At 34.4% G+C, this 25273-nt stretch overlaps 1 protein-coding gene across 1 annotated transcript in view; it reads right to left on the bottom strand.

Moving 5' to 3' along the window:
* The window catches only part of Kpna1 (karyopherin subunit alpha 1), a 46655-nt gene extending 24098 nt beyond the window's left edge, over window positions 1-22557 (bottom strand). Inside the window, exons 1-4 of the mRNA XM_015486868.2 lie at window positions 22364-22557; window positions 5737-5844; window positions 3258-3357; window positions 761-855 (exon numbers count right to left, since the gene is read on the bottom strand). Of these exons, the coding sequence (XP_015342354.2) occupies window positions 761-855; window positions 3258-3357; window positions 5737-5844; window positions 22364-22543 (483 nt within the window). The 5' untranslated portion in view covers window positions 22544-22557. The remainder of the gene's footprint in view (window positions 1-760; window positions 856-3257; window positions 3358-5736; window positions 5845-22363) is intronic.
* Between the last annotated feature and the right edge of the window lie 2716 nt (window positions 22558-25273).

Genomic DNA, 25273 nt, shown 5'->3' with positions numbered 1-25273 from the left:
TTAAAATTTTTAAGATAATTCCAAGGATTAGTCAGTTGACAGTGGTTTCTTTTACTGTGAAAATTATTCAATCCAGAAATTGGAGAATTCCCTCTTGGAATTCTTATAGCACAATACCGAAAGATTAAATTGACATACCAGAAAGTATAATTCCTGACAAAGCTATCTCTCCTTGTCAGCTCTTCTGGGGTAAAAGGAGGACCATCAGAATCAGATTTCAGGATTATCAAGTATATGATCAGACCATGTAATACCTTTGTCTTTGTGTGTGTGTGTGTGTGTGTGTGTGTGTGTGTGTGTGTGGTGCTAGGGATTGAACCCAGGGCCTTTATGCATGTGAGGCAAGCACTCTACCAACTGAGCTATATCCCTTGCCCTTACCATCTTGAGAAAGCCAACAAATATAATCTACAAATTCCTCAAAACCAAATTTTAGGTAGCTCACATATTGATTCCTGTTTATAATGGTTTCTCTACAGCAAAGGTTTCCCTATTAGATTACCTATAATCTACAAATATTACATCATCTACAATCATCATAAAACTTTTTAAAAGACTAGAAACATAAGTTTGAGAGAGTGTAATAAGGGTCTACTATGTTAACAAAGCTGGAAAAGAAGCCTGCAATGCAGCTGTCATAAATTTCATTATCAACAAACTCAATCTCTTCATACAGGTTAAGCATGTAAAAAATATCATTTACATAATGAAAGTTCAAGGAAAACTAAGTTATGACGCAAGAAATGAAAATGGTCCGCACCTGCAGTGTACAATTCTCTTTTCGTTTGAGGAATTCCACAAACCTTGCCACTACTCCTGGTGTGCTGATAACTTCATCAATAGGAGGATTAGGTTCTGTTTCCCCATAAAATGAAAGGAAAGAAGAAAAACAATCCTTTGACTTCAGTGCAAGAACTTTTCAATTTAACATTAATTTATAATACTCCTCCCTTCATTTACCAGCTTTCATATTGGAAAACCACCAAAACAAAAAAAAAGTGAAACTGCATTTGAACACTTTGGGACAAGAGTAGTTTTTAAAGGTTTCACACAATATGGAAATAAAAGAGTGAACAGAATTCTTTGGTTTTGTTTTTTGTGATGCTAGGTAAACTTCACCCCCAAATCCTACAAATTTGCAAAAATCAAAATTACTGCCTCTACTTTTTAGGAAACTTTGAACATAGGGGGTAAAAAATTTCCAAAGACAACTACTGTTAGTATTTTAGTATACTGTCTTCTAGCCCCTTTTTTATACATGAGCTTTTAGTCTGTTATTATATATTACCTTAAGAAGCTGAATTATAGGATTCTGTGCTTAAAGGATTTAACAAGTGCAGTTATAAAGAGAAGCCAATAAAAATTCACTACAATTGATTTATCAAATTAATCTCATTTTCATTTATGACAAAACGTTATCTTATAAAGGGAGTCACTCAACTTATTTACTTATTGGGTGAGTAAATAAGAAAAGTCAGACAAATCAGATTAATAATTTCAGGAAGAGATCTGAGTTTTTGACAATGTATATGGTAATACCTGAAAAATGCAGATCACAGTACTATCTCGAGAGCCTTAGCCTTATTAAAGAAGTGACTAATGTGCTGAGAGTGATAGCACATGCCTATAATCAGAAGGCTAAGACAGGAGGCTCTCAAGTGACTAATGGTACAATGTTGATTTGGGGAGGAGGAGGCTCTAATGATAAACCCTATCTGGTTCAACATTTTTATTAACCACTCTAATAAATATAAAAAACAAATGTGATAGTAACAATACACTACTTGTAATATGCTGAATTATAGAAATAATATGCAAAAAGAATACATCAAAAATTGGCAATAAAACAACAGGAATAAAGCAAAAATTAAGCAACTTTTTTCTGTTGTGGGTTTTTTATTTGTTTTTGGTGCTGGGGATTGAACCCAGGGCCTTGTATATCCAGGGCAAGCGCTTTACCAACTGAGCTATATCCCCAGCCCTCTGTTTTTTTGAGGCAGGTTCTAAATTGCCCAAATTAGCAGCAAATTTCTGGGCTTAAGTGATCCTCCTGCCTCAGCCTCCCCAAGAATAAACTGGGACTATAAGCATGTGCCACAACATCTGGTTTATGAACTATATTTTTTAAAATCTACATAATTTCCCACACAAATTAATTACAGTTAACGAAGTGTAGGAAACTTAGTTTGCTGAAAATCCAATGAAATATTACTAAGCCATGACTCTCAGAAAACTAATGCTAACTTGAATTAATTCCTGGAATGGATAGTTTTAAAAAGAAGGTAATCTCTTACCATATTCTATAGTAATAAGAACACATCTGGAGTACTGTATTCTAATCATCATTTAAGAGTGATGCTAGCAAACTAGATTACAAGCAGGAAAATAGAAGAATGGCAAAAGGCCTTAAAAAGTTATATCATATGGGCTGGGGCTAGAGCTCAGCTGCAGAGTGCTCGCCTCGCACGTGTGAGACCCTGGGTTTGATCCTCAGCACCACATAAAAATAAATAAGTGGAATAAAGGTATTGTGTCCAACTACAACTAAAAAATAAATATTTTTTAAAAAAAGTTATATCGTGAGAAAATCATAAGGCTCAGCTTACTGAAAATAGACAAACACATTTTTAGAGGGGTAGAAAGGTGTACTTCTCCTTCAAATATTTAATAAATTGTTCAGGCAAAAGAAATTATGATGGTAGGTTTTTATTCCATTTAATCTCAAGGGATGTACAATTTTTTTTAATCACTAATGATTCTAAATAACCATAATTCAAGTATTTGCTATCAACACTTTAATACAATTGTTATTTTCACTTGCCCATGTCTACAACAAGTATGATATTCTGATCTACATTAATTATACCAGAAATGGGTACAACCTTACCCACCTTTTAAACCCATATTTTCAGTGGTACACTGGTAAAACTGTAAACAAGAAAACTGGCAATTATTACTTTTTCAAGTAATGTTATTTAAGTTTTTCTATAAATAAGGTGGAGCTTTAGTTTTAATTAAAATAAGATGTTGATTACTAGTATAATAAGTTAGTTCAAAAATGCTGCCTCCTGATCTTGGTAGTCCCATAAATAAGAAAATGAAAAGGCACTTTTCACAATTATATGTCTGTGTGTGTCTCTATTTTGTATTGATAAAACACACTCCAAAACAAATTATCTGTGATGTGAAAATAAATTATGGGAATATTTTACAAAAAGATTTAAAAAAAAGATAGACTCAATATATGCAGAGCTCACCTTTTGAAAGTAGTTTTCTGAACTTCTGTGTTGCTGAAAGCTGTTGCTCTGGGCTATTGGAAAATATCATTTCAATCATATCAGAAGTAATAACACCACCCTGAGATCACAAACAAAAAGCAAATTTAAAATACTATCTTAATTCACAGGACAATAAAGCTAGTATAAATTATAGCCAAGTTACCTAGTTTGTCACATTTCTCAAGAAATTACATAAAGTAGATAAATATTTACATGCAAAAATGTGTAAGATTAGTAATGCAATGAAGCCAAATTCTCATTCTGATTTAAAAGCTCACAATAGTGAAAAAATAATGTCAGTAGTAAATACTAAAGCAAAAATCTTCGTCTCCTTGCTTAATACATGACTGGTTGTTCTTTGTTATGACAATTAAAAGGTTAAGTTCTGAAAGACAGTTTTTCAAGACCTCTAAACTTGAAGCAGCTGCTCTCACGCGACCTATTTTTAATTCCATGCCCAACTCATCATTACTAGACATTTTTCCTGATACTTCTCCTTGAAATCCAAAGATACACACACACACACACACTTTTTGGGGAGGGTGGGGGGATTAACTGATACATATCAGATACTGATCAATTCTACAACTGATTTATTTTTAACTGACATAAAAACGGTGTACATATCAATGGATACCATGTAATATTTTACTACATGTACACAACTGTGTAATGTTCAAATCAGGACTCTCTCCATTTTACCATTCTATCACTATTGGCTAACATATAGTAGATGCTCAACAAATCTTTACTAAAAAAATAGACTGTGGATTCTAGCCACTGCCAAAATCTACAGCTGACTTTTAAACTTATTTAAAATTCCTGGCAGGCATGATGGTGCACACTGTAATACCAGTAGCTCAGGAGGCTGAAATAGGAAGATCGAGAGTTTGAAGCCAGCCTCAGCAAAAGTGAGGTGCTAACCAACTCAATGAAACCCTATCTCTTAAAAACAAATTCAAACTAGGGCTGGGGATATGGCTCAGTGGTCAAGTGCCCCTGATTTCAATCCCCAGTACCCTAAAATAAATAAATAAATAAAAATTTTATTTCCTTGCTTCTTCATTAAAACTACTTTCTTGCTTTATTAAAACTTTGTAGTTTCCCATTATTTTCTTGCCTTATTATTTTTCCATTTCCTGTTGTAATCCATGCCCAGTATGAGCAACTAACTTTCTTCTCAAAATCATTTGTCACAATGATACAAAATTCTTATTTTAAGAAAGCAACAACTGAGTTGTAAATGTTGGATGGTTGGTAAACAATATGTAACATTAAGAACTCCCACTAGGGAATGTATAAAGCATTCTGCTGGGAAGTCAGAAAAGCAACTATTTTCAAAGATGCAAGACCAATTTCTGAATAAACCAAGGTACCTAAATGACTGCTACGACCATGTCTTACACTCAAACATGTATATATAGTAAGCAACTCTCTTTTTCTTTTCTCTCATCCTCTTAAAAGCCAAGCAGATTTTACAACATGGTATCTAAGTTATAGGATACCATTATTACCCAAGGGGAAAGGATTGGTATATTTTTAGCTATATGCAAGAGAATTGTATCATCTTAAGTGGAGACACAACTTTTGTTTGTCTTTGAGACACAATATGGTGCCAGGAAGATACATATAGATACTAAATAGACAAGAAATAGAATATGATAATTTTGGTACTCAATTATTTGGTCAAATACCAGTCTAGATGTTAGATATCATTATTTTATATGTGATTAACATTAAATCACTACATTTGAATGAAATAGATTGCTCCCCATAATATGGATTAGCCTCATGCTCTCAGTTCATGCCTTAAGAGCAAAGACTTTCCAAAAAAGGAATCCAGCCTTTGGACTGGCAACATCGACTCTTTCTTTAATTTCTCCGCCTACAGATTTCAAATTGCCAGCTCCCAATCAAGTGAGCCACTTCCTTTAAATAATCTTTTCTCTCTCACTGGTTTTCTCTGAAGAACCCAGGCTGATACAGTCTATAACACTGTATTCATTTCATACACATTTTTTAAAAATTGGAAAAACTTTGTGAAAGCTCTAAAAGCAACTACCACAAAAATGATGACAGCATTATCTATATTCTTTCTAAGTTTATAGCTAAATTAATCTTTATAACTTAATTTTGTTTAATTGTACACTGTCCAAAATACAATAAACATTTAATAAACCATGAAGAACAAATATGCAGTTTCTTTCAAAATGAAATGCTAAGTAATTTCTGTAGCTATCTAACTTAACCTTTTTACTAAACTCAAAAAGAGATATAAAGGCTGGGAATGTAGCTCAGTGGTAAGTTGCTTGCCTGGCATGCATGAGGCCCTGGGTTCAATCCCTAGTAGAGAGAGACAGAGAGAGCACGCACAAGCTCGCACGCGTAAGCTCTCGCTAGCTCTCATTATATTTATCACAAAAACACCAAAAGGAGTTGTTGTTATTATTTTACTTACAGGTGCCATCTCCATGTTATTAATCTGGGCCTCATGAAAGCCACCATCTGACATAATTTCTTCTTCTGTTTCTTCTTCTGCAGTAGCAACATTTCTTCGCTTGAATAACTGAAAAAATAAAGACGGTTACTAATGTAATTCTTACACAAGGGACTTGAACATCCAAATACTAGGCACTTGATTTAAAAGGAAAAGGGGATGGAACTCTTTGAGAGTCATTTTAAAAATCCTGAAGTTTGTACTACTTTCACCCTTAACTATTGAGGAACAATTGTAGATTGCTCCAGTCTTATAATCTAATACAAATAACTATATCACAATATGTATAACCAATACTTGATGATATAAGAGGCCTGACAATACATGACATGGGGAAAAAATTTTAAAAAGGAAAGGAAAAGAACATGGCAAACTTGACCATTTCCCTCATAAAGTAAGCAACAAGATCGTCTTAACAATACATCAGGAAAAATGAGAATATAAACAAGGTAAGAATGACTAATATTTCCATTTTAACTCTCAAGAACAGTAGACTGGAGTTTTTCTGACCTTCTTAAGCTCTCCAGTAATCAGTGACAAGAGTACTAGAATCCTATTTTAAAAGAATTGAGGCAGGCACGGTGACACATGCCCATAATCCCAGAAGCTTGGGAATTCAAAGCTAGCCTCAGCAACTTAGAGAAGCCCTAAGTAGCTCAATAAGACCCTGTCTCTAAATAAAATACAAAAAAGGGATGGGGATGTGGCTCAGTGGTCAAGTGCCCCTGAGTTCAATCCCTAGTATTAAAAAGAAAAAAAAGAAAAAAAAAAAGAATTGATTAATTTGCATAGGCAAAGAAAATATTCTTTCCAAAGTCAGCCTAATAAAGTGCTTTTCATTATATCCTTAAGAATCCTGAAAGCCAGGTGCAGTTTGTGCAAAAAGACAGGAGGATCTCAAGTTCAAAGGCAGCCTCAGCAAAAGCGAGGTGCTAAACAATTCAGTGAGACCCTCTCTCTAAATAAAATACAAAAAAATAGGTCTGGGGATGCGGCTCAATTGTCGAGTGCCCCTCAGTTCAATCCCTAGTACCCCCCAATGAATGAATGAATGAATAAAGGCACTGTGTCCATCTACAACTAAAAAATTTTTTTTAAAAAGTACAGGCTAATAAAAGTAGAGGGAATTATCACTACAGCTACTATTAAAGTAGTAGACCTTAGCAGTGATCATCGAAAGCTGCTAAAATCTGTGGTGAAAGGCTGGTGGGGCCTCTTTATAGTAGATAGATCATGTTAGCAATATCAATAACATCACAAAAAGAGAGTGATTTTAAATGTGATGCTCCATTGTACTGTCATGTGTAACTAATTAAAACAAATTTTTAAAAATGTGATGCTCAAGGAAGTAAAGTGTCATCTACAAAGTCTCCTTGTTAAAAAAAAAAAAAAAAATTGTATCTAACCAAGTCTTTATATTTAACTATGAGTTCTTATGAAATATGGGAGCCAAGGAACACTTTAAATGGCATACTCATTCAGACTCATAGGTTCCACAAGGAAAATGTCTTCTCTAACACCATCTTTCCAAGGAATAAATGAGAAAACAGAAAAATCGGGTGGCGAAAGTTATTAGTGATGGTGTCAAGAAAACAAGACATCTATGTGTAGAAGAATGAAGGTGAATCCTTACCATAAACCTTATACAAACATTACCTCAAAATAGATTAAAATTGATAAAGAATTTGCCTACCATATGTAAGGCCCTGGGTTTAATCCTCAGTCTAACTACAAAACTCTTAGAGGAGAAAATCTTTTCAACACCAAATATCAATGATTTCTCAGAAATGACATCAAACTCACAAAGGATGAAAAAAATAAACAAAAAGGACTATATTAAACCTTAAAACTTCTGCACATTAGACAATAAAGTGAAAAGGCAACCTACAGAATGGAGAAAATGACAGTGAATCATATATCTGATAAGGATTTGAATACCAAAATATACAACAAACTCCTACAACTCAACACCCAATTTTAAAATAAGAGCTGAATAGGCATTTCTCCTAAGATACACAAATGACATTAAGGATATGAAAAAAATGGTCAACATTACTTCTCGATACAAAAAAAAAAAAGGTGAGAAATCATTAGAATGGCCCCTATCAAAAAACAGAAAACAAGTGTTGACAAGTATGTGAAAAAAAATGGAACACCTCGCACACTGCTGGATGTAACATAAAATGTGCAATTCCTACAGAAAACAGTAAAGAAATTTCTAGGAAAAAAAAAAACAAAAACAAAACTGTCATATAATCCTGCTGTACTACTTCTGAGTATATATTTAAAAGAATTTTAAAGCAGAATATCAGAGAGACATTACATACCCATATTCACTGCAACATTATTCAAAATGGCCAACTGGTAGAAGCAGTCCAAATGTCCACCAATTCAGATAAATGGATAAAGAAAATGCACTGAGATGTACAACTAAATATTACTCATCCTTAAAGGGAAGGCAATCCTGTAGTTTATGCTACAACATGGATAAACCTTAAGGACACTATGCTGAATGAAATAAACCAGTCACAAAGAGACAAACATTGTATGTTCCACTTAAATGAGATTTCTAGGGAAGTCAAAAACATGGAAACAGAAAGGGGTCTTGGGGAAGAAGAAATTAGGAATAGTTCTTTAATGTTCTATAGCTTTTATAGGGGACGAAGACATGATTGGTGGGAATATGAGATCAAAGGAGTAATTCTATAAAATGAGACCACTGTGCTGACCTTCACCTGCTTTCACCTTTGAAAAGCAATGTAGCGCCCGCAGCCCTGCCTGGCTTAAGTGGACAGAATATGTTACATTCCTCAGCAAATTACCATTATCTACAGGAGAAATATGGAGGCCCAAAATAATTCCAATAAGAGGAACATAAGTTATCCTGAAGTGGGGGGTTTTTTAACCCTTTTTACAGAGACCAGATTCCAGAATTCAAGAAGAGAAGGATTAATTCCTCCCAACCATAAGAACACTGGAATCTGTAGGGTTCCAATTAGAATGTCAATGTGGGCCAAAGTGATCTAGAGTGGTCACAGCAGTGGGGACTTGAAAGTCTCATGTCATTCTGCTGTCACTCAAAAGTCAAGAGGTGGACCTGGGTAGGACTCTGGAAACTTCCTTGGGACCCCAATAAAACTACAGTCAAGGAGAGGCATGCTGTCCTTCTCTGAGAAGTGACTCTCTTCCTTGGGAGTGGCCCCCTTTCTGCTTTTCCATCTCTTTTAATAAATTCATGCCTGTTACTCCAAGCAACACGTCTGAAATCTTTTTGACTTGAGCATAAGAACTGGGGTTTCAATGGCTTGTCCTCTCACTGCCTCAATTTTCCAGAAGGCCCTAGCCCTGTAATAACTTCAAGATGAAAAAGTTCTAGATATCTGTTACACAACAATGTCAACATGATTAATACTACCAAACTGTCCATTTAAAATGGTAAGAGGGTAAATTTCATATTATGTAGGATGTTAACCACAAATAAAGACTTTTTAGAGGAGAGTTTAAGAAATATGTCACCAAATGCAAGACAAAAACTGTAGATTCTGTTCTTAAAAATTATAAAAAAGATCATGAGACAATGTAGGAAATCTGAACGTTGATTAGACATTTTGTTATTAAGGAACTGTTTATTTTTAAGGTATAACACTATTCTGGTTTAAATTAAAAAGTCTTTATCCTTTAGAGATACATATGATGTCTAGGATTTGCTTCAGTGTAATGGTGGCTATTATTCTACTTCTGTCCAAAGGATGCCTTTGACATTGCCTGTAGTGTGGGTCTAATTGTAAATTCTTTCAATTTTTATATTTCTGAACACGCCTACATTTCACAATCATCTCTGAAAAATATTTTTGCCAGGTATATTCTAAGTTGACAATTTCTTTTGTTAAAGATATTTCTCCACTAAAATCTGGCTCCTATTGGTTTTTCAGTAACAAATTTGATGTCACCATTATTATTTGCCCTCTTATACAGAAATATGCCTGTTTTGTGTATTTTCTTCATCAAATATAATAATGATACATATTTGTTGTATATAGTGTTGATAATTTGACCCATATATTCAATTTTGACTGGTCAAATCAGAACAATATGAATTTCTATCTCCTTAAACACTTATCATTTCTTTGTGTTGGGAAACTCTCTTCCAGTTTTTTACAAAATATATAATAAATTCTCATGAACTATAGTCACCCTACTATGCTCTAAAACATTAGAACTTAATTCTTTTCCATGTCATTGTATTTTGGTACCCATTAGCCAATCTTTATCTCTTATCTCCCTACCCTCTTTATTTCTAATAGCCACTAATTTACTCTCTACTTCTACAAAATCAACTTTTAGCTTTCACCTATGAGCAAGAGAAAGTAGTATTTGTCTGGGCCTGATTTATTTCACTCAATATAAAATGTTGCAGCAAATTATATAATTTCATTCCTTTTTATGGCTAAATAACGTTCCATTGTGTACATATGCCACGTTACCCATTCAATTGTCAGTGGACAATTCAACTGACTCTATATCTTGGCAACTGTAAATAATCCTCTAATAAACATGGGAGTGCAAGTGTCTCTTTGATATAATTATTTCATTTCCTTCAGCTATATACTTAGTAGTGGGACTAATGAATCATATGGTAGTTATATTTTTAGTTTTTTGAACATCCATAGCATTTTCCATAATGGCTATATTAATTTACATTCACACCAACAGTGTACAAAGTGTACAAAAATTCTGCTTTCTCTGCATCCTTGTAAACGTTACTTTTTAGTAATTTATTTATTTTTTTTTGTGTGTATGTGTGGTGCTGGTGTTTGAACCCAGGGCCTTGTGCATTTGAGGCAAGCCCTCTACCAACTCAGCTATATCCCCCACCCAACATATTACTTTTTGTCTTTTTCAGTATAGCTATTCTAACTGGGATAAGATGATATCTCATGGTTTTGATTTGTATTTCCCTGACGATTTGTGATATGGAGCGTCTTTTACATACTTATTTTCCAATGTATAATATATATATTTTGGTTCGACTCTATGGTTTCTGACTCATAACTTCCTCACTGAGGCAGCCCACAGAAACCAGATTTTTTCTTCCTCAAGGAGGGTTACAGGAAGGTTAATCTCTTCTTCCCTTTTCTGTCTTGGAGCTGTCCATAAATTCTCTACTACCCTTCTCTGATAGTAGGTCACAGAATCCTCATTCCAGAGGCTTCCTGCCCCATACCACGGAAGAATGCTACACAGAGAGGCTGAGAATTTAAAACACACAAGCCTGGGTTATTCAACTCACTTTATCAGCATTGGATTTGCAAAGAAACCCAAAAGGAATAGGATTTAGGGAACTCCCAGGTGGTTGAATACACGGAGGTTCCAAGCATTTCTTCATAAATATCCTTTATAATAAACCAGCATAGGTTTTCCTGAGATCTTTGAGCTGCTCCAGCAAATAAATTAAACCCAAGGAAGTAAGTGTGGAAACCCCGATTTATAACTGGAAGTTGAAGCACTAGTTAAACAACTTAGGGCTTGCAACTAGCATCTAAAGTAGAGAGGGGAACAAGCAAGTCTTGGAGATGAGCCTTCAACCTGTGGGATCCTACACTATCTCCAGGTGGACAGTGTCAGAATCCAATTCGAATTCCAAGATACCCAGATAGAGTTGCAGAACTGAATGCCTGTCAGTGATGAGAAATCACTACAACTTATGAGATCTTAGAAGCCCCAAATTGTTGTTGCATGAGAATAAAAACAAGTAGTTTTCCCAAGAGTTTCTCCTGTTTTCTTCCAGTAGTTTCATAATTTTGGGTTTTGCATTTGGGTCTTTGACGGATTTTAACTTTTGCACATGATGAGAGAAAGTCTAATTCCATTTTTCTACATTTGGATATCCAGATTTCCCAGCACCATTTGTTGAAAAAACTGCCCTTTCTTTAATATATGTTTTTGATGCTCTTTATGTGTTTTTGTGTTTTTTTTGGGGGGGGACCACTGGGGATTTAACCCAGGGCATGTTACCACTGAGTCATATCCCCAACCGTTTTTATTCTGAGACAGGATACCACACTAAGTTGCTTAGGACCTTGCTAAATTGCTGAGGCTGGCCTTGAAATTGTTATCTTCCCACCTCAGCCTCTTGAGCCACTGGAATTACAGGAATGTATCACCATGCCCAGCTATGTTTTTAAGACTCTTTAGGATTGGTTTTGAGTTTAGTTATATGTGGTTTTAATCATGTTTCTTGTGATTATTTACATTTCTTTAATCAGTGAATTTACAGTTTTCATTAGTTATGAAAAGTTTTTTAAGATGTTATTTCTTTTTAAAAAAAAATGTTTATTTTTTAGTTGTAGTTGGACAAAATATCTTTATTTTATTTATTTACTTTTATGTGGTGCTGAGTATCAAACCCAGGGGCAAGAGCTCTACCGTTGAGCCACGACCCCAGCCCCAAGATGTTATTTCTTTAAATATTTTTTTTCTCTTCTATCCTCTTTGCCTTTGGAAACTCCCCAATTATTCATAAATTATGTTTCTTGAAATTGTCCCATAACTCAATTGCAGTCTTTTCCCCCTTGCATGTATGTACAAAGGAGTGGTTGTTCTTTTTACCTCTTTTTCATTTTAGATTATTCCTATGCCTTGAAGTTCACCAATTAATTCTGCAATTTCTAATTTGTCACCAATCCCATTTGTAATTTTTATCTCAGACTCATAGTTTTCATCTCCACAAGTTTAATTATTGTCTTTTAAAATATTTCCATGTCTCTAACTTAACTCTTTCAACATAGGAAATACAGTTACGATAACCTTAATGTCATTCTCTGCTAAGTCTACCATCTGTCAGTTTCAAGTGATCTCTCCTCATTACAGGTATATTTTCTTGCTTATTTGTATACTTGGCTATCTTTGGATGCTAGACATTACCAATTTTATCTTGTTAAATACTTTGTATTCATATAAATACTCTTGATCTCTGTTCTGGCAGGCAGCTAAGTTATATTAAAACATTTTGATGCTTTTGGACCTTGTTTCTATGATTTGTTATGTAGGTGTGAGTAGTGCTAAGTCTAGAGCTAACCCTAACCCTAACCCTAACCCTAATCAAGACTTTTGTAAATACTCTACTTAATTCTCCATGAAGTAAAGAGTTTTCCTAGAGTGGCTGGTGGGAACAGGCACTATTCCCAGCCCTGTGTAAGCATCGGGCACTATATCCTTTCCAACAGCATTTTCTCTAACCTTGGGTAGTTTTCTCAATCACACATGCTGACCAGTAAACTCTACTGAATACTTGAGGAAACACCTTGAAGATCTCCAAGCTTCTATATACAAGTCTTCTTTTCTGACACTCTGTCCCATGCCTTGGACTTCTCATATTCTAAACTTTATCTCAACATACATAGGCTATAGAACCGTTGTTTCATGTATTTTAACTGTTGATTCTTTGTTACTTGAGGTAAGAAGGTAAATGGAAGCTCTGCTTACCCATTTTAGCCAAAAGCAGAAGTCCTTATAGTATCCTTTCTGATACTCAAAATACCGACCCCCCCCCCCTTTTTTTGGCCTAAGAAGCCTATTCAAGTTAACTCCTGACTCTTTCGATACAATTTCAGTAATCTCAGATAACTTCTTTGTGTTATATAAAATTTACAGTTCATCTTGAGTATTCCCTATTTTTGATTAGAAATAAGTTATTTTTTTTCAAAGAGTCTGGTTCTTTTGGGAAATACTATCTATTTCTGAATACTAAGTCTTAGGATGGCTGGAATGCTCACTACTAAATGTAATTCACTATTTCTAGGCCTTTTCAGGACAGAGCAGGTGTTTTCTTAAAAAAAAAAAAAAAAGACTTCCTAGTGTTATTACCAATTCATATCTAGTTAACCTCTTTGATTTACATATAAATTATACATACACAAACATAGTTTATACATACATACATATATACAGTTTCATGATAATTGTCAATTTTATGATGGCTAAAAGCAATTTTGAAGATTTGTTTACAATTACTTTGGTTCTTAGGATATACATCAATACAGATAGTTAAATCAAATTCATATAGTTTAAAAACGTATTTGAAAATGCTTCTCTGGCCAGACATAGTGGTACATGCCTGTAATCCCGGCAACCTGGGAGGCTGAAGTAGGAGGATCCTAAGTTCAAACCCAGCTTCCACAACTGAATGAGTCTCTGTCTCAAAATGAAAAAGAAAAAGGACTGGGGGTGTCGCCCAATGGTTAGCACTCCTAGGCTCAATCCATGGTACAAAAAAAAAAAACCTCTCTAAGTGGCTTTGCCACAAGCATGACATGTAGTTAAGATCATTTGCTTCAACAACCCAATCAATAAATGGGCTAAGGAGCTGAAATGACACTTCTCAGAAAAAGATACACAATCAATGAATATATAAAAAAAATGTTTAACAACATCTCTAATAATTAGAGAAATGCAAACCAAACTACTCTGAGATTTCATCTCATGCCAGTCAGAATGGCAGTCATCAAGAATACAAATACCAATAAGTGTTGGCGAGGATGTGGGGGAAAGGCACACTCATACATTGCTGATGGGACTGCAAATTGGTGCAACCACTCTAGAAAGCAGTATGGAGATTCCTTAGAAACCTTGGAATGGAACCACCATTTGACCCAGCTATCCCACTCCTCGGTCTATATCCAAAGGACTTAAAATCAGCATACTATAGTAACGCAGCCACATCAATGTTTGAGGCAGATCAATTTACAATAGCTAAACTGTAGAAGCAACCTACATGCCATTCAATAGATGAATGAATAAAGAAACTGTGATATATATGTATATATGTGTGTGTGTATATATATATATATATATATGTGTGTGTGTGTGTGTGTAATGGAATATTACTCAGTGTTAAAAGAGAATAAAATTATGGCATTTACAGGTAAATGGATGGACCTGGAGAATATCAGGCTAAGCGAAGTAAGCCAATCCCAAAAAACCAAAGGCCAAATGTTCTCTCTGATAAGTGGATGCTGACCTATAATGGGGAGGGGGATGTCATGGGAAAATTGGAGGAACTTTGGGCAAAGGGAAGAGAGGAAGAGGGAAGGGAGGAGAGGGTCATGGGGGCAGGAACAATGGTGGAAAGAGATGAACATTATTACCCTAGGTGTATGTATGACTACACATATGGTGAGACGCTACATCATGTACAGACAAATGAAAAGTTGTACTGCAACTGTGTACAATTAATCAAAATGCATTCTGCTGTCATATATACCTAATTAAAATTAAAAAAAAAAAAAAAAAGATGCACTCAGTGGCAGAGTGCTTGCCTAGCATGCGTGAGGCAGTAGGTTCGATCCTCAGCACCACATAAAAATGAACAAATAAAATAAAGGTATTCTGTCCATCTAAACTACCAAAAAATAAAAAAAGGTAATTTGTTTCCTTACTTTTTTATTGTTTATATGAATTTCTCCCCTCATTTTTATTTAGTTTACGATTATTTAAAGTACAAAATTCCAGGAGTAGGATGGTAGCTCTGTAGTAGAGCACTCACCTAGCACATGTGAGGCACTGGGTTCAATCCTCAGTACCACATAAAAATAAAATAAAGCTATTGTGCCCATCTACTATCTATCTATCTATATCTATATATATATCTATATATATATCTATATATCTATATCTATCTATCTATCTATATATACATATACATAGATAGATAGATAGATATAGATATATAGATATATAGATATATATAAAATACATAAATAAAACACATGGATCCCAAAATCATATTTAATCACTAAAAATTTTATCTACTGACATTATAAATGTTTAGACAGTGTCTTTAGTATAATATTACAACTGGTCATGAAAAATACAATTGCTGATCTGATAACTGACTTGGAATAGCAAAGCTAAGTCAACAGCATTCAAAACTACTGGAGGAAAAGTCTATTACAGAAAATACAATAAAATGTTTTGTTTTTAAAACACAATTACTTTCAAGATATCTTAAATGATACTAATGCAGTGATAGAAACTCTAGTAGCAGTTTCAAAACAGCAGGCGGAACAATGAAAAAAGCTGACCAACATGCAGTTACTACTATTACCTAAAAGAAGCACGAACAAAAACTGGTTTCCATGGGGGCTGAGATTGTGGCTCGGCAGTAGAACACTCGCCTAACACGTGCAAGGCGCTGGGTTTGAGGCTCAGCACCACATACATACATACATACATACATACATAAAGTTCTTAAAAAACTAGTTTGATGAAAGTTAAGAATGAGGTTAAGGGGTTGGGGATGTAACTCACTGGCAGAATGCTTGCCTACCGTTGAGAAGCCCTGGGTTCAATCCCTAACATCACAAAACAAAACAAGCACAAAAGAAGAAAGAAGTGTATGGCATATTCAATTTGAAAAAACAATTTATGAAGCAATAGAATGCTGGGGGAAAATGCAAGTTATGCAACTGTTCGAGTGAAAAGTTCCCAGCATCATGAGTAAATGTAAAAATCATTATTAATAAAATAATTCTGTAAGTGAATTGGGGTCATACAGAATCAGAGATTTATTACTAGTCTCCAAAAGGTACGACTGATTTCACTTAATAGTCAGTACTAATAAGGAGTGAGCTAAGTACTTCAAACATTGTTTTGACCATCAATTTTAAATATGCTTTCTTTCTAATACTGCCCTGCAAAATGAACACAAGATTTGTGCCACAGGGAGTCACCAAATAACTTTCATTAGATCAACCTAATGCTACATAATCCTGTGGAAAGAGCATTAATCCAGATGCAAGAGGCTTTTGGTTCCACTAATCTACTATATAATCTTAGGCAAATCACTCAAACTCCAGAGTTTTGTTATCCAGCAGATGATCTACATCTGTTCAATAGAAATATAATAAAATTTTTCTTGTTGCCACATTAAAAATTTTTGATAATATTTAATTCACATGCCCAGAATATGGTTTCAATATGTTGTCAATTTAGAAAAGATACTTCATGAACTGGGGATGTGGCTCAAGCGGTAGTGTGCTTGCCTGGCATTCGTGCGGCGCTGGGTTTGATCCTCAGCACCACATACAAATAAAGATGTTGTGTCCACCGAAAACCAAAAAATAAATATTAAAAAATTTTCTTTCTCTCGCTCTCTTTAAAAAAAAAAAAAGAAAAGATACTTCATATTCTTTCTTCCTACTGTATCTTCAAAACTCAAGTGTAAATTTTATATTTACATGACATCTCAATCTGAATAAGCCACATATTAAATGCTCAATAGCCACCTGTGGGTAGTGGCTACCATACTAGCTTTCAAATGTCTCAGAGAAAACAAAACTAGGAGGAGACACATCCAGAATCTCAAAAGTTCCACAGAAGGGCTGGGGTTGTGGCTCAGTGGTACAGCACTTGCCTAGTATACATGAGGCACTAGGTCCGATCCCTGGCACCACACAAAAAAATATAAACAAATAAAGGTATTGTGTCCACCTACAGAAGGAAGGAAGGAAGGAAGGAAGGAAGGGAAAGGAACAATTAAAAAAAAAAAGTTCCACAGAACACAATTTGGACATTACTGGTCTAGATGATTTCAAAGGTTCCTTCAAGTGACAAAGAGTATTATTCTTTAGGACCAAGGTCATTTCCACTGAACTGCTGCAACCACAAGGGGAGATTAAAAAAAAAAAAAAAACTACGAATGTCAGTAATGAATGTATATCCTTCCCTTTTCAATTTTTTATAAAAATATTATATTATATATTTCCCAGGATCACAGAGATTATCTAAAGACATTCACCTGGATTGAATTTCATCCAATAAAATCTAAATTTTTCATTTGTGGCTCACAAGCTCAATCTACACATAAAATTTCATAAAAAAATAACTCACCTTGAAGTTTGGCTGACAGAATTAATTCATAAAGTGTTTACCTGACATACATACAATACTCTATAGTTAACTATTATCATCCATACTTCAAAATTACTAATTAATCCAGTGCACTATTCTAGAACTGTATACTCTATTATTCACAACAATGTACTATTCACATACAATTAAATAGATCATACAGCTCTATTATTTACAACAGAAGAATTAAAATAGATCACACAACTTTTCTTTTCTAAATCAATATAATTTTCACACCACTAGTAACAAAAATAAAACAATCTGCCTTTCAGGATGAGTTATACAAATTAAAAATAACAGTCCTTTCTATCCGCCTACCCTCAGAAACACCACCCTGCAATCATAAGAAAGACAAAAACTATAAATTATTCTAATTTACTGAAATCAGAAGAAATGTGTAACCCCTAACCATATCTATGACAATAAAAGGCAGGCTTAGAAAAGCCATGAGTCACTATAATGGAAGATCAAACCTAAAAATTCTGTGGAGGGATTACTGTTGAGAAACAAGTCCATAAACCACACAAAGCTGTGGAAAGACTCAGAACTGAAAAAAATTTAGTCCAAAAATCTGAAGAAAGCCAAACTAGTTTAATAAAGGAGTTGGGGGAGGATATTCCAAGAAAAAGAAAGTACAAAAAAGAAAATGTAACCACAGTGTACTACTTAGTGTGGATAACACATACATAATGAAATATTACTGTACTAGGAGAATGGAAAAATGGAAAGTTATATAAGAATTTAAATCTTCAACTATCATAAAAGAACATCAATAGATAATACTTCAAATTGAAAAAGTTACACAGTAATATACACATATTATTTAGAAATGTAACAGTCAAAGCCACACTGAACATTGAAGAGAGCTGAAAGTGGCTTATTTGAGAAAGCAAGCAGAAAAATTATTTCAAGTATTTTCAAGTATTTTAGCATTACTGGGCTTTTTCAACTTGGTACACAAAGTATTCCAAGTAAAAATGGTTTTTTTGGAAAAAAAAAATCATGATTTGCATACACTTATTTACAGACTACAGGTTGCCTAGTCTGTCAAATAATTAATGGGAAATACTAGCTATCCAGAGTTTATCATCTTGGTTATTCCAGAAGATATTTCTTGTAACTCTTAATAACAAGAAAGTCTCCATTCTTCATCATTGTTTTTTTATGAACTTTTTAACAACACTTGTGTTATCCACTGACACTGAGCCAGCAAGTGTCAAAAACTTTTACTAGTAAACACAAAGTGTTCTTTCTGTATGTGAAGAATTACAAGTTACCACCAGGGCATGGTAGCTGTAATCCCAGCTACTCAGGAGGCTGAATGAGGTAGGAGGAATGCCAAGTTTAGACCAGCCTGGGCAACTTAGCAAGACACTATTTTAAAATAAAAAATAAAAAGGAGGGGTTGAGGCTATACCTCAGTGGCAGAGCGCTTGCCTAGCATACGTGAGGCATTGGGTTCAATCCTTAACACCACATAAAAAGCTAAACAAGTAAAAGCACGCTGTCCATCTACAACTATAAAATCTTAAAAAAAAATAAAATGAAAAGGGGCTGGAAATAACAGTTCAGTGGTTCAATCCCTAGCACTGTAGAAAAAGAGAAAGTAAGAGCTCAATTAGAAAGGCATTAATAAATAGTAAAATGCTCTACCAAAAATAAACTTTAATTTGGTCTGTCATTGCCAATTGCACAAAGATCATTTATATAGTGCTGCTGGATAACAAATATTAAGTTCTTATATACTGAAGGGATAGCCCTAAAAGCTAGATATCTTTTGTATATTTGGCAGCATCCACTCCTATATTACTCTCAAATCTAACTGCTCAGTTGGTGTAAGCCAGTTACTTTTTCAGATAGATGACAAAGCAACTGTGCAAAGATAAACAGTCCCTGAATGAATTTGTGTTTTCCTGATGTTTACTATTTTAGAAATTAGGCGTGAAGTAAGTACTGTTTTGGTATTGGGAAGCCTGTTTACTCTTACTAGTTCTGGCCATACAAGTTAGTATATGTGAAATGACAAAATTAAAATTTTATAGAGCAGTCTCCAGAAACTAATAAAAGCCCTAATGCAATTTCTGATCTCATACAATAAATATGGTAAACTTCCAATAAAAAATTGTTTTAGTCAGATGTATGAAGGTCATACTTGCCACCTGATATACTAAGTACTTTGAGCATCTACCTTCAGGCAATTAATATGAAAATTTTATTTTTAATGTAAATTTTATAAGCGTTTAATTGTATGAACTAGCAATTGCCAAGAAGAAACAAAATAAAACACTACGTTAATGATAGAGTACCACTACCACAACTTAAAATGGCTTTATACTAAAGACAATCCCTACGTGTGAGATTATATTCAGATCAGTACCTGTGTTCACCTGCATATATGCATACATTCACATTTATATAGGTGAATATAAGTACATAACAATATGTTTTTTGATTTCAAAGAAAAGGAACTTTACCACAAAAACAGAATCTAATAAATTAATCCAAACAAAAGGATAATAAATCCACAGACGGAGAGAGGCAATAAGAATCCAAAAGAAACCCTTTTATGAATAAATAGTTACTGTGAACGATGATAAGATAGAAAGAATTTATAACTTTATTCACTATACTCAATATAAAGTCTTTCATAATATTACAAAGTACCCTTATCAATAATGATGATAATGCTAATAATAAAGTGCTTGATTCAAACATCTACAACCCTAACAAATAAAACACTGCGACTGTAATGTACTCTTCGATTTCACCTAAATTATCTAGAGCTGTGCTTCTCAAGAGTATGTGTTGGGGCTGAGATGGCAGCTCAGCAGCAGAACACCTGCCTTGCATGTGCGAGGCCCTGGATTCCATCCTCAGCACCACATAAGTATTTCACTGTAATTGCAAAATATTTATGACAGATTATCTTATTTTTCAGGTATGAAGGGTTCTCACTCATTTATATGCCTTCACCTTTATAAAGTTTTTATAATGTGGGGGTCAAAAGGTCCTTCAAGACTCAAAAGTCTATTCTTAGCAAAAGAAAAAAAACAGTCACCTAAGCTTTAGGCCTTTAAATGTCTGTTGAAAGTGATAGACTGGGCCGGGGTTATGGCTCAGCTGTAGAGCGCTCGCCTAGCAAACGTGAGGCCCTGGATTTGATCCTCAGCACCACATAAAAATAAATAAAATAAAGATATTATGTCCAACAAAAAATAAATATTAAAAGAAAAAGAAAGTGATGAACCATTTGTCCTAAGCATTTATGTGTGTGTGGTGTGTTTTGTAGGTGAACACAATACCTTTATTTTTTATTTTTATGTGGTGCTGAGGATCGAACCCAGTGCTTATACATGCTAGGCGAGCACTCCATCACTTGAGCCACAACCCCAGCCTAGTCCTAAGCACTTTTAAAGGGAGATACAGTGAGGCTAAGTCCCAAAGCTCTTATAAGATGTTCTCAGGTTAAAAATGATTTTAAAAAAGGAAAAAAATTTAAAAACCCAATGTCATAAATGTTCTTATGAATAATACAGAAATCATTCAGGAATAAAAAGATACATTCCCTGAAATTTTACTTTAAAACTAAAGGAATGTAAAGGTAAACAAATAGGAAGCAGGTATGGTGGGGCTAGGGATACAGCTCTATATATTTTTTTTAATTAGCTACACATGACAATACAATGATCTTGACAATTCATACATTTGAATCAAATGGGGTATAATTTCTCATTTTTCTGATTGTACAGGTTGTAGAATCACATTGGTCACACAGTCACTTATATACATACAGCAATAATAATGTCTATTTTATTCTGCTGCCCTTCCTATTCCCCCTTCCCCTCCCCTCCCCTCCCATCACTTCTCTCTACCCAATCTAATGGGACACATTAGATTTTTTTTTTCCTTACAACATCATACATGTATTCTGTATAACGATGAGGGTCTCCTTCCATCTTCCGTGCAATTCCCCTTCTTCCTCCTTTTCCCTCCCACCTATTTAGTGGTAATCTTCTTCTCATGCTCTTCCTCCCTATCCCATTTTGAGTCAACCTCCTTATATCAGAGAAGACATTCGGCATTTGTTTTTTAGGGATTGGCTAACTTCACTTAGCATAATCTGCTCCAATGCCATCCATTTCCCTGTAAATGCCATGATCTTGTTATTTTTTAGTGTATAAATGCCACATTTTGGGGGGATATAGCTCTACTGGTAGAGTGCTTGCCTGGCATGCACAAGGCCCTGAGTTCAATCACAACATCACCCAAAAAGAAAGAAAAAAAGAAGCAGCAGGTATGGGTTTATAAGCTTCATTATCTCTTTATTTTTGTATTATGTTTATAAATTTTCAAATTAAAGTTTATAACAAGAAGCAATGCTTTTTGGTCATCTGAGAATCAACATGTACAAAATCTTAAGAAGGAAGCATCAATTTATGAAAAACAAAATATAGGCCAAAATATTAAATAGTAGTTATACTGAGAAAATAGGAAACTGAGAGATTGACCCATTTTTTTAATCCATTTTTCAGTACCTTCTCTTCCCTATCCTCAAAATATGTTGATTTTATAGAAGGGGAAGGGAAACTTTTATTAAACGTTAAAATAAAAATGGGAGTGAGATTTCCTTCTTAATATGGAGCATTAAGTTCTTTATAAGAAATAAACAAGAACTTACCTGCTCTTCTCTTTTCTGCTTGCGTAACTGTAGTCCTTCTTCCTCCCTCCTCCTGCGCATCTCATCAGGATTCAGAGATTTGTTCTTGTAACTTTTCAGGCGAAAGTTCTCTTTTCCTGGGGTGGTCATGATTTCTACAAGTGTGGAGAGAGAACAGCTGAGCTTACTGTTAACTATCATAAGCTTTGCTATTCCACAAGCTCAGTCTTAAACATATACATGCCTAAACTCACCCCAAAGAGTCACCAAAAATGATTTGATTATTTTAAAAAGTTTTATTAAAATACATAATGCATCATTTTTTTGCTTTTTTTTTGGGGGGGGGGGGTTTACTGTATTCACAGCTGTGTGCAACCATCGCTGGAGTGAATTTCAGAGTACTTTCATCACCTTAAAAAGAACACTGTATCATTTAACTAACATTCCTATTTTGGACATATCATGTGATCACAATCATATAATATGCAATATTTTATGACTGGCTTCCTTCAATTAACTGACTCTTAACTCTCAAGTGACTATGCAGTTTCCCAACAATATCTGGCAAAACTATTCTCATTTACATTGTAGCATGTATCAGTACTTCAGACCTTTCTATGGCTCAAAAATACTGCATTCTATGTACATATCCAATTATATTTAATCATTGATCAACTGAGGGACATCTGAGCTATTTCTGCCTTTTGGCTATTATGAACAATGTTTCTATAAATGCTTGTAGATGAGTTTTCCCATATGCAAACTTTTATTTCTCATGCTATATACATAAGAATGGAAATGCTGAGGTATGTAATATGTTTATTAACTGAGGAACTATCCAACTGTTTCTCCAAAGTGGCTTTACCATTTTAAATTCCCATCAACAGCATGAGGGTTGCAATTTCCCTACATCCTCGTTAACACTTTGCTATTGAGATTTTTAACCTAACCATTCTAGTGCATATGAAGCAATATTTCATTGTGGTGTTGGTATGCAATACCCTGAAGACTTAATGAAATACAGCATCTTTTCAAACTAATTATTTGCTAACTGTAATATCTCCAAATAAAATTTATTCAAATTCTTTTGTCCCTTTTTTAATTGGTTTATTTTTACTTTTGAGTTGTAAGAATTCTTTATCCATTTCAGATAACTGTCTTATCAACTATAATTTGTACATGTTCTTTTATTATATAGGTTATCTTTCCACTTTCCTAATGGTATCATTCCAAGCACAAAAGTTTTTAATTTTGAAGTCCAAATTAATCTTTTTCTTTTCTTGTCCATGCTTTTAGTGTCATAATATTAAGAATCCTAGGGGCTGGGGATGTGGCTCAAGCGGTACCACACTCGCCTGGCATGCACGCGGCACGGGTTTGATCCTCAGCACCACATACAAACAAAGATGTTGTGTCTGCCGAAAACTAAAAAATATTAAAATTCTCTCTCTCTTTAAAAAAAAAAAAAAAATCCTGGGCCTTACTTATGTTGCCTTCTAAGAGTTTTATATGTTATTTTTTACATATAAGTCTGTAATCCATTTCGAGTTAGATTTCTACATGGTGAGAGTCAAACTTCTTTTTTAAGCGGATACGCAGTTTCCCAACAGTATTTGGTGAAACTGTTCTTTCTTCATTGAATGGTCTTGGCAACTGCTATAGACTGAACATCTGTATACCTCAAAAATTCAATTGTATGTGAAATCCTAACTCCTGTTGTAATGGTGTTGGAAGGTGGGGCCAGTATGATTTGGTCATGATGATAGAACCCTCTTGAAAGGGATTATTGCCCTTGTAAAAGAGATACCAGGGTGTTTGCTTGACTCTTCTGCCATGTGAAAATATCATCCATCTATGAATCAGGAAGCACGCTCTCACTAAATACAGAATCTCCCAGCATCTTGATTTTGGACTTCTTGGCCTCCAGACTGTAAGAAATAAATTTCTGTTGCTTATGAGTCACCTGGTCTCTGGTATTTTGTTAAAACTGCTCAAAGAGACTATAATAACACTCCTGTTGATAACCAGTTGACCATAATTATATATATATATATATATTTTTTTTTCATGGTTTAATTTCTTAACACTCAATTCTATGCCACTGACCTATAAGTTAATATGTGTTATCCTGGGCTGGGGATGTAGCTCAGTTGGTAGAGTGCTTGCCTCACATGCACAAAGCCCTGGGTTCAATCCCCAGCACCACACACACACACACACACACACAGTGTTATCCTGTCAATTCCACAGTCTTGATTACTACTGTCTGATACTAAATTTTGAAATCGAGTGATTCTTCCTACTGAAATTCCTTTTCAAGATTTTTCAGCTATTATGAATTCCTAAATTCCACATGAATTTGAGAAATCAGTTTCTCCATTTCTATAAAGAAGCCAACTGGGATTCTGATAGAACTGCACTGAATCTGTCAATTTGGGGAATATTGGCACTTTAGGCATGTTAAATTCCAACTCATTAAGATAGAATACTTTTCTATTTTGATCATCTTTAATTTCTTTCTACAAGTTTAGACTTCTTTTGTTAAATTCATTCCTAATATTTTATTTTTATGCCATCATAAATGGAATTTTACATTTTCAGACTGTACATTGCAAGCCTATAGATCACAACTGATTTTTACATATTAGTCTTATAGACTACAATTTTGCCATATGAGTGCTAACTTTTTAGTGGATATACAAGATCATGTCATGTGTAAGAGAACTTTACTTCTTCCTTTCTGACCTTGATATTGTTTCTTCCTTTTTCTTAAATTTCTCTGGCTAGAAACCTCAGTACAAAATCGAATAGATGTGGAGAGAACAGATATCTTTGTCTTATACCAGATTAAGCAAAAGCAAAGCAACCAGTATTTCATCAATAGGAATGATGGACTTTAGTCATGTTGAGAAGTTCCCTTTTATTTCTAGT

The sequence above is a fragment of the Marmota marmota genome, unplaced genomic scaffold (assembly GCF_001458135.2).
Source record: "Marmota marmota marmota unplaced genomic scaffold, marMar, whole genome shotgun sequence".
Lineage (NCBI taxonomy): Eukaryota > Metazoa > Chordata > Mammalia > Rodentia > Sciuridae > Marmota > Marmota marmota.
Note: the sequence above shows the minus strand (reverse complement) of the source record. Positions and strands in the feature narration are given on the sequence as shown.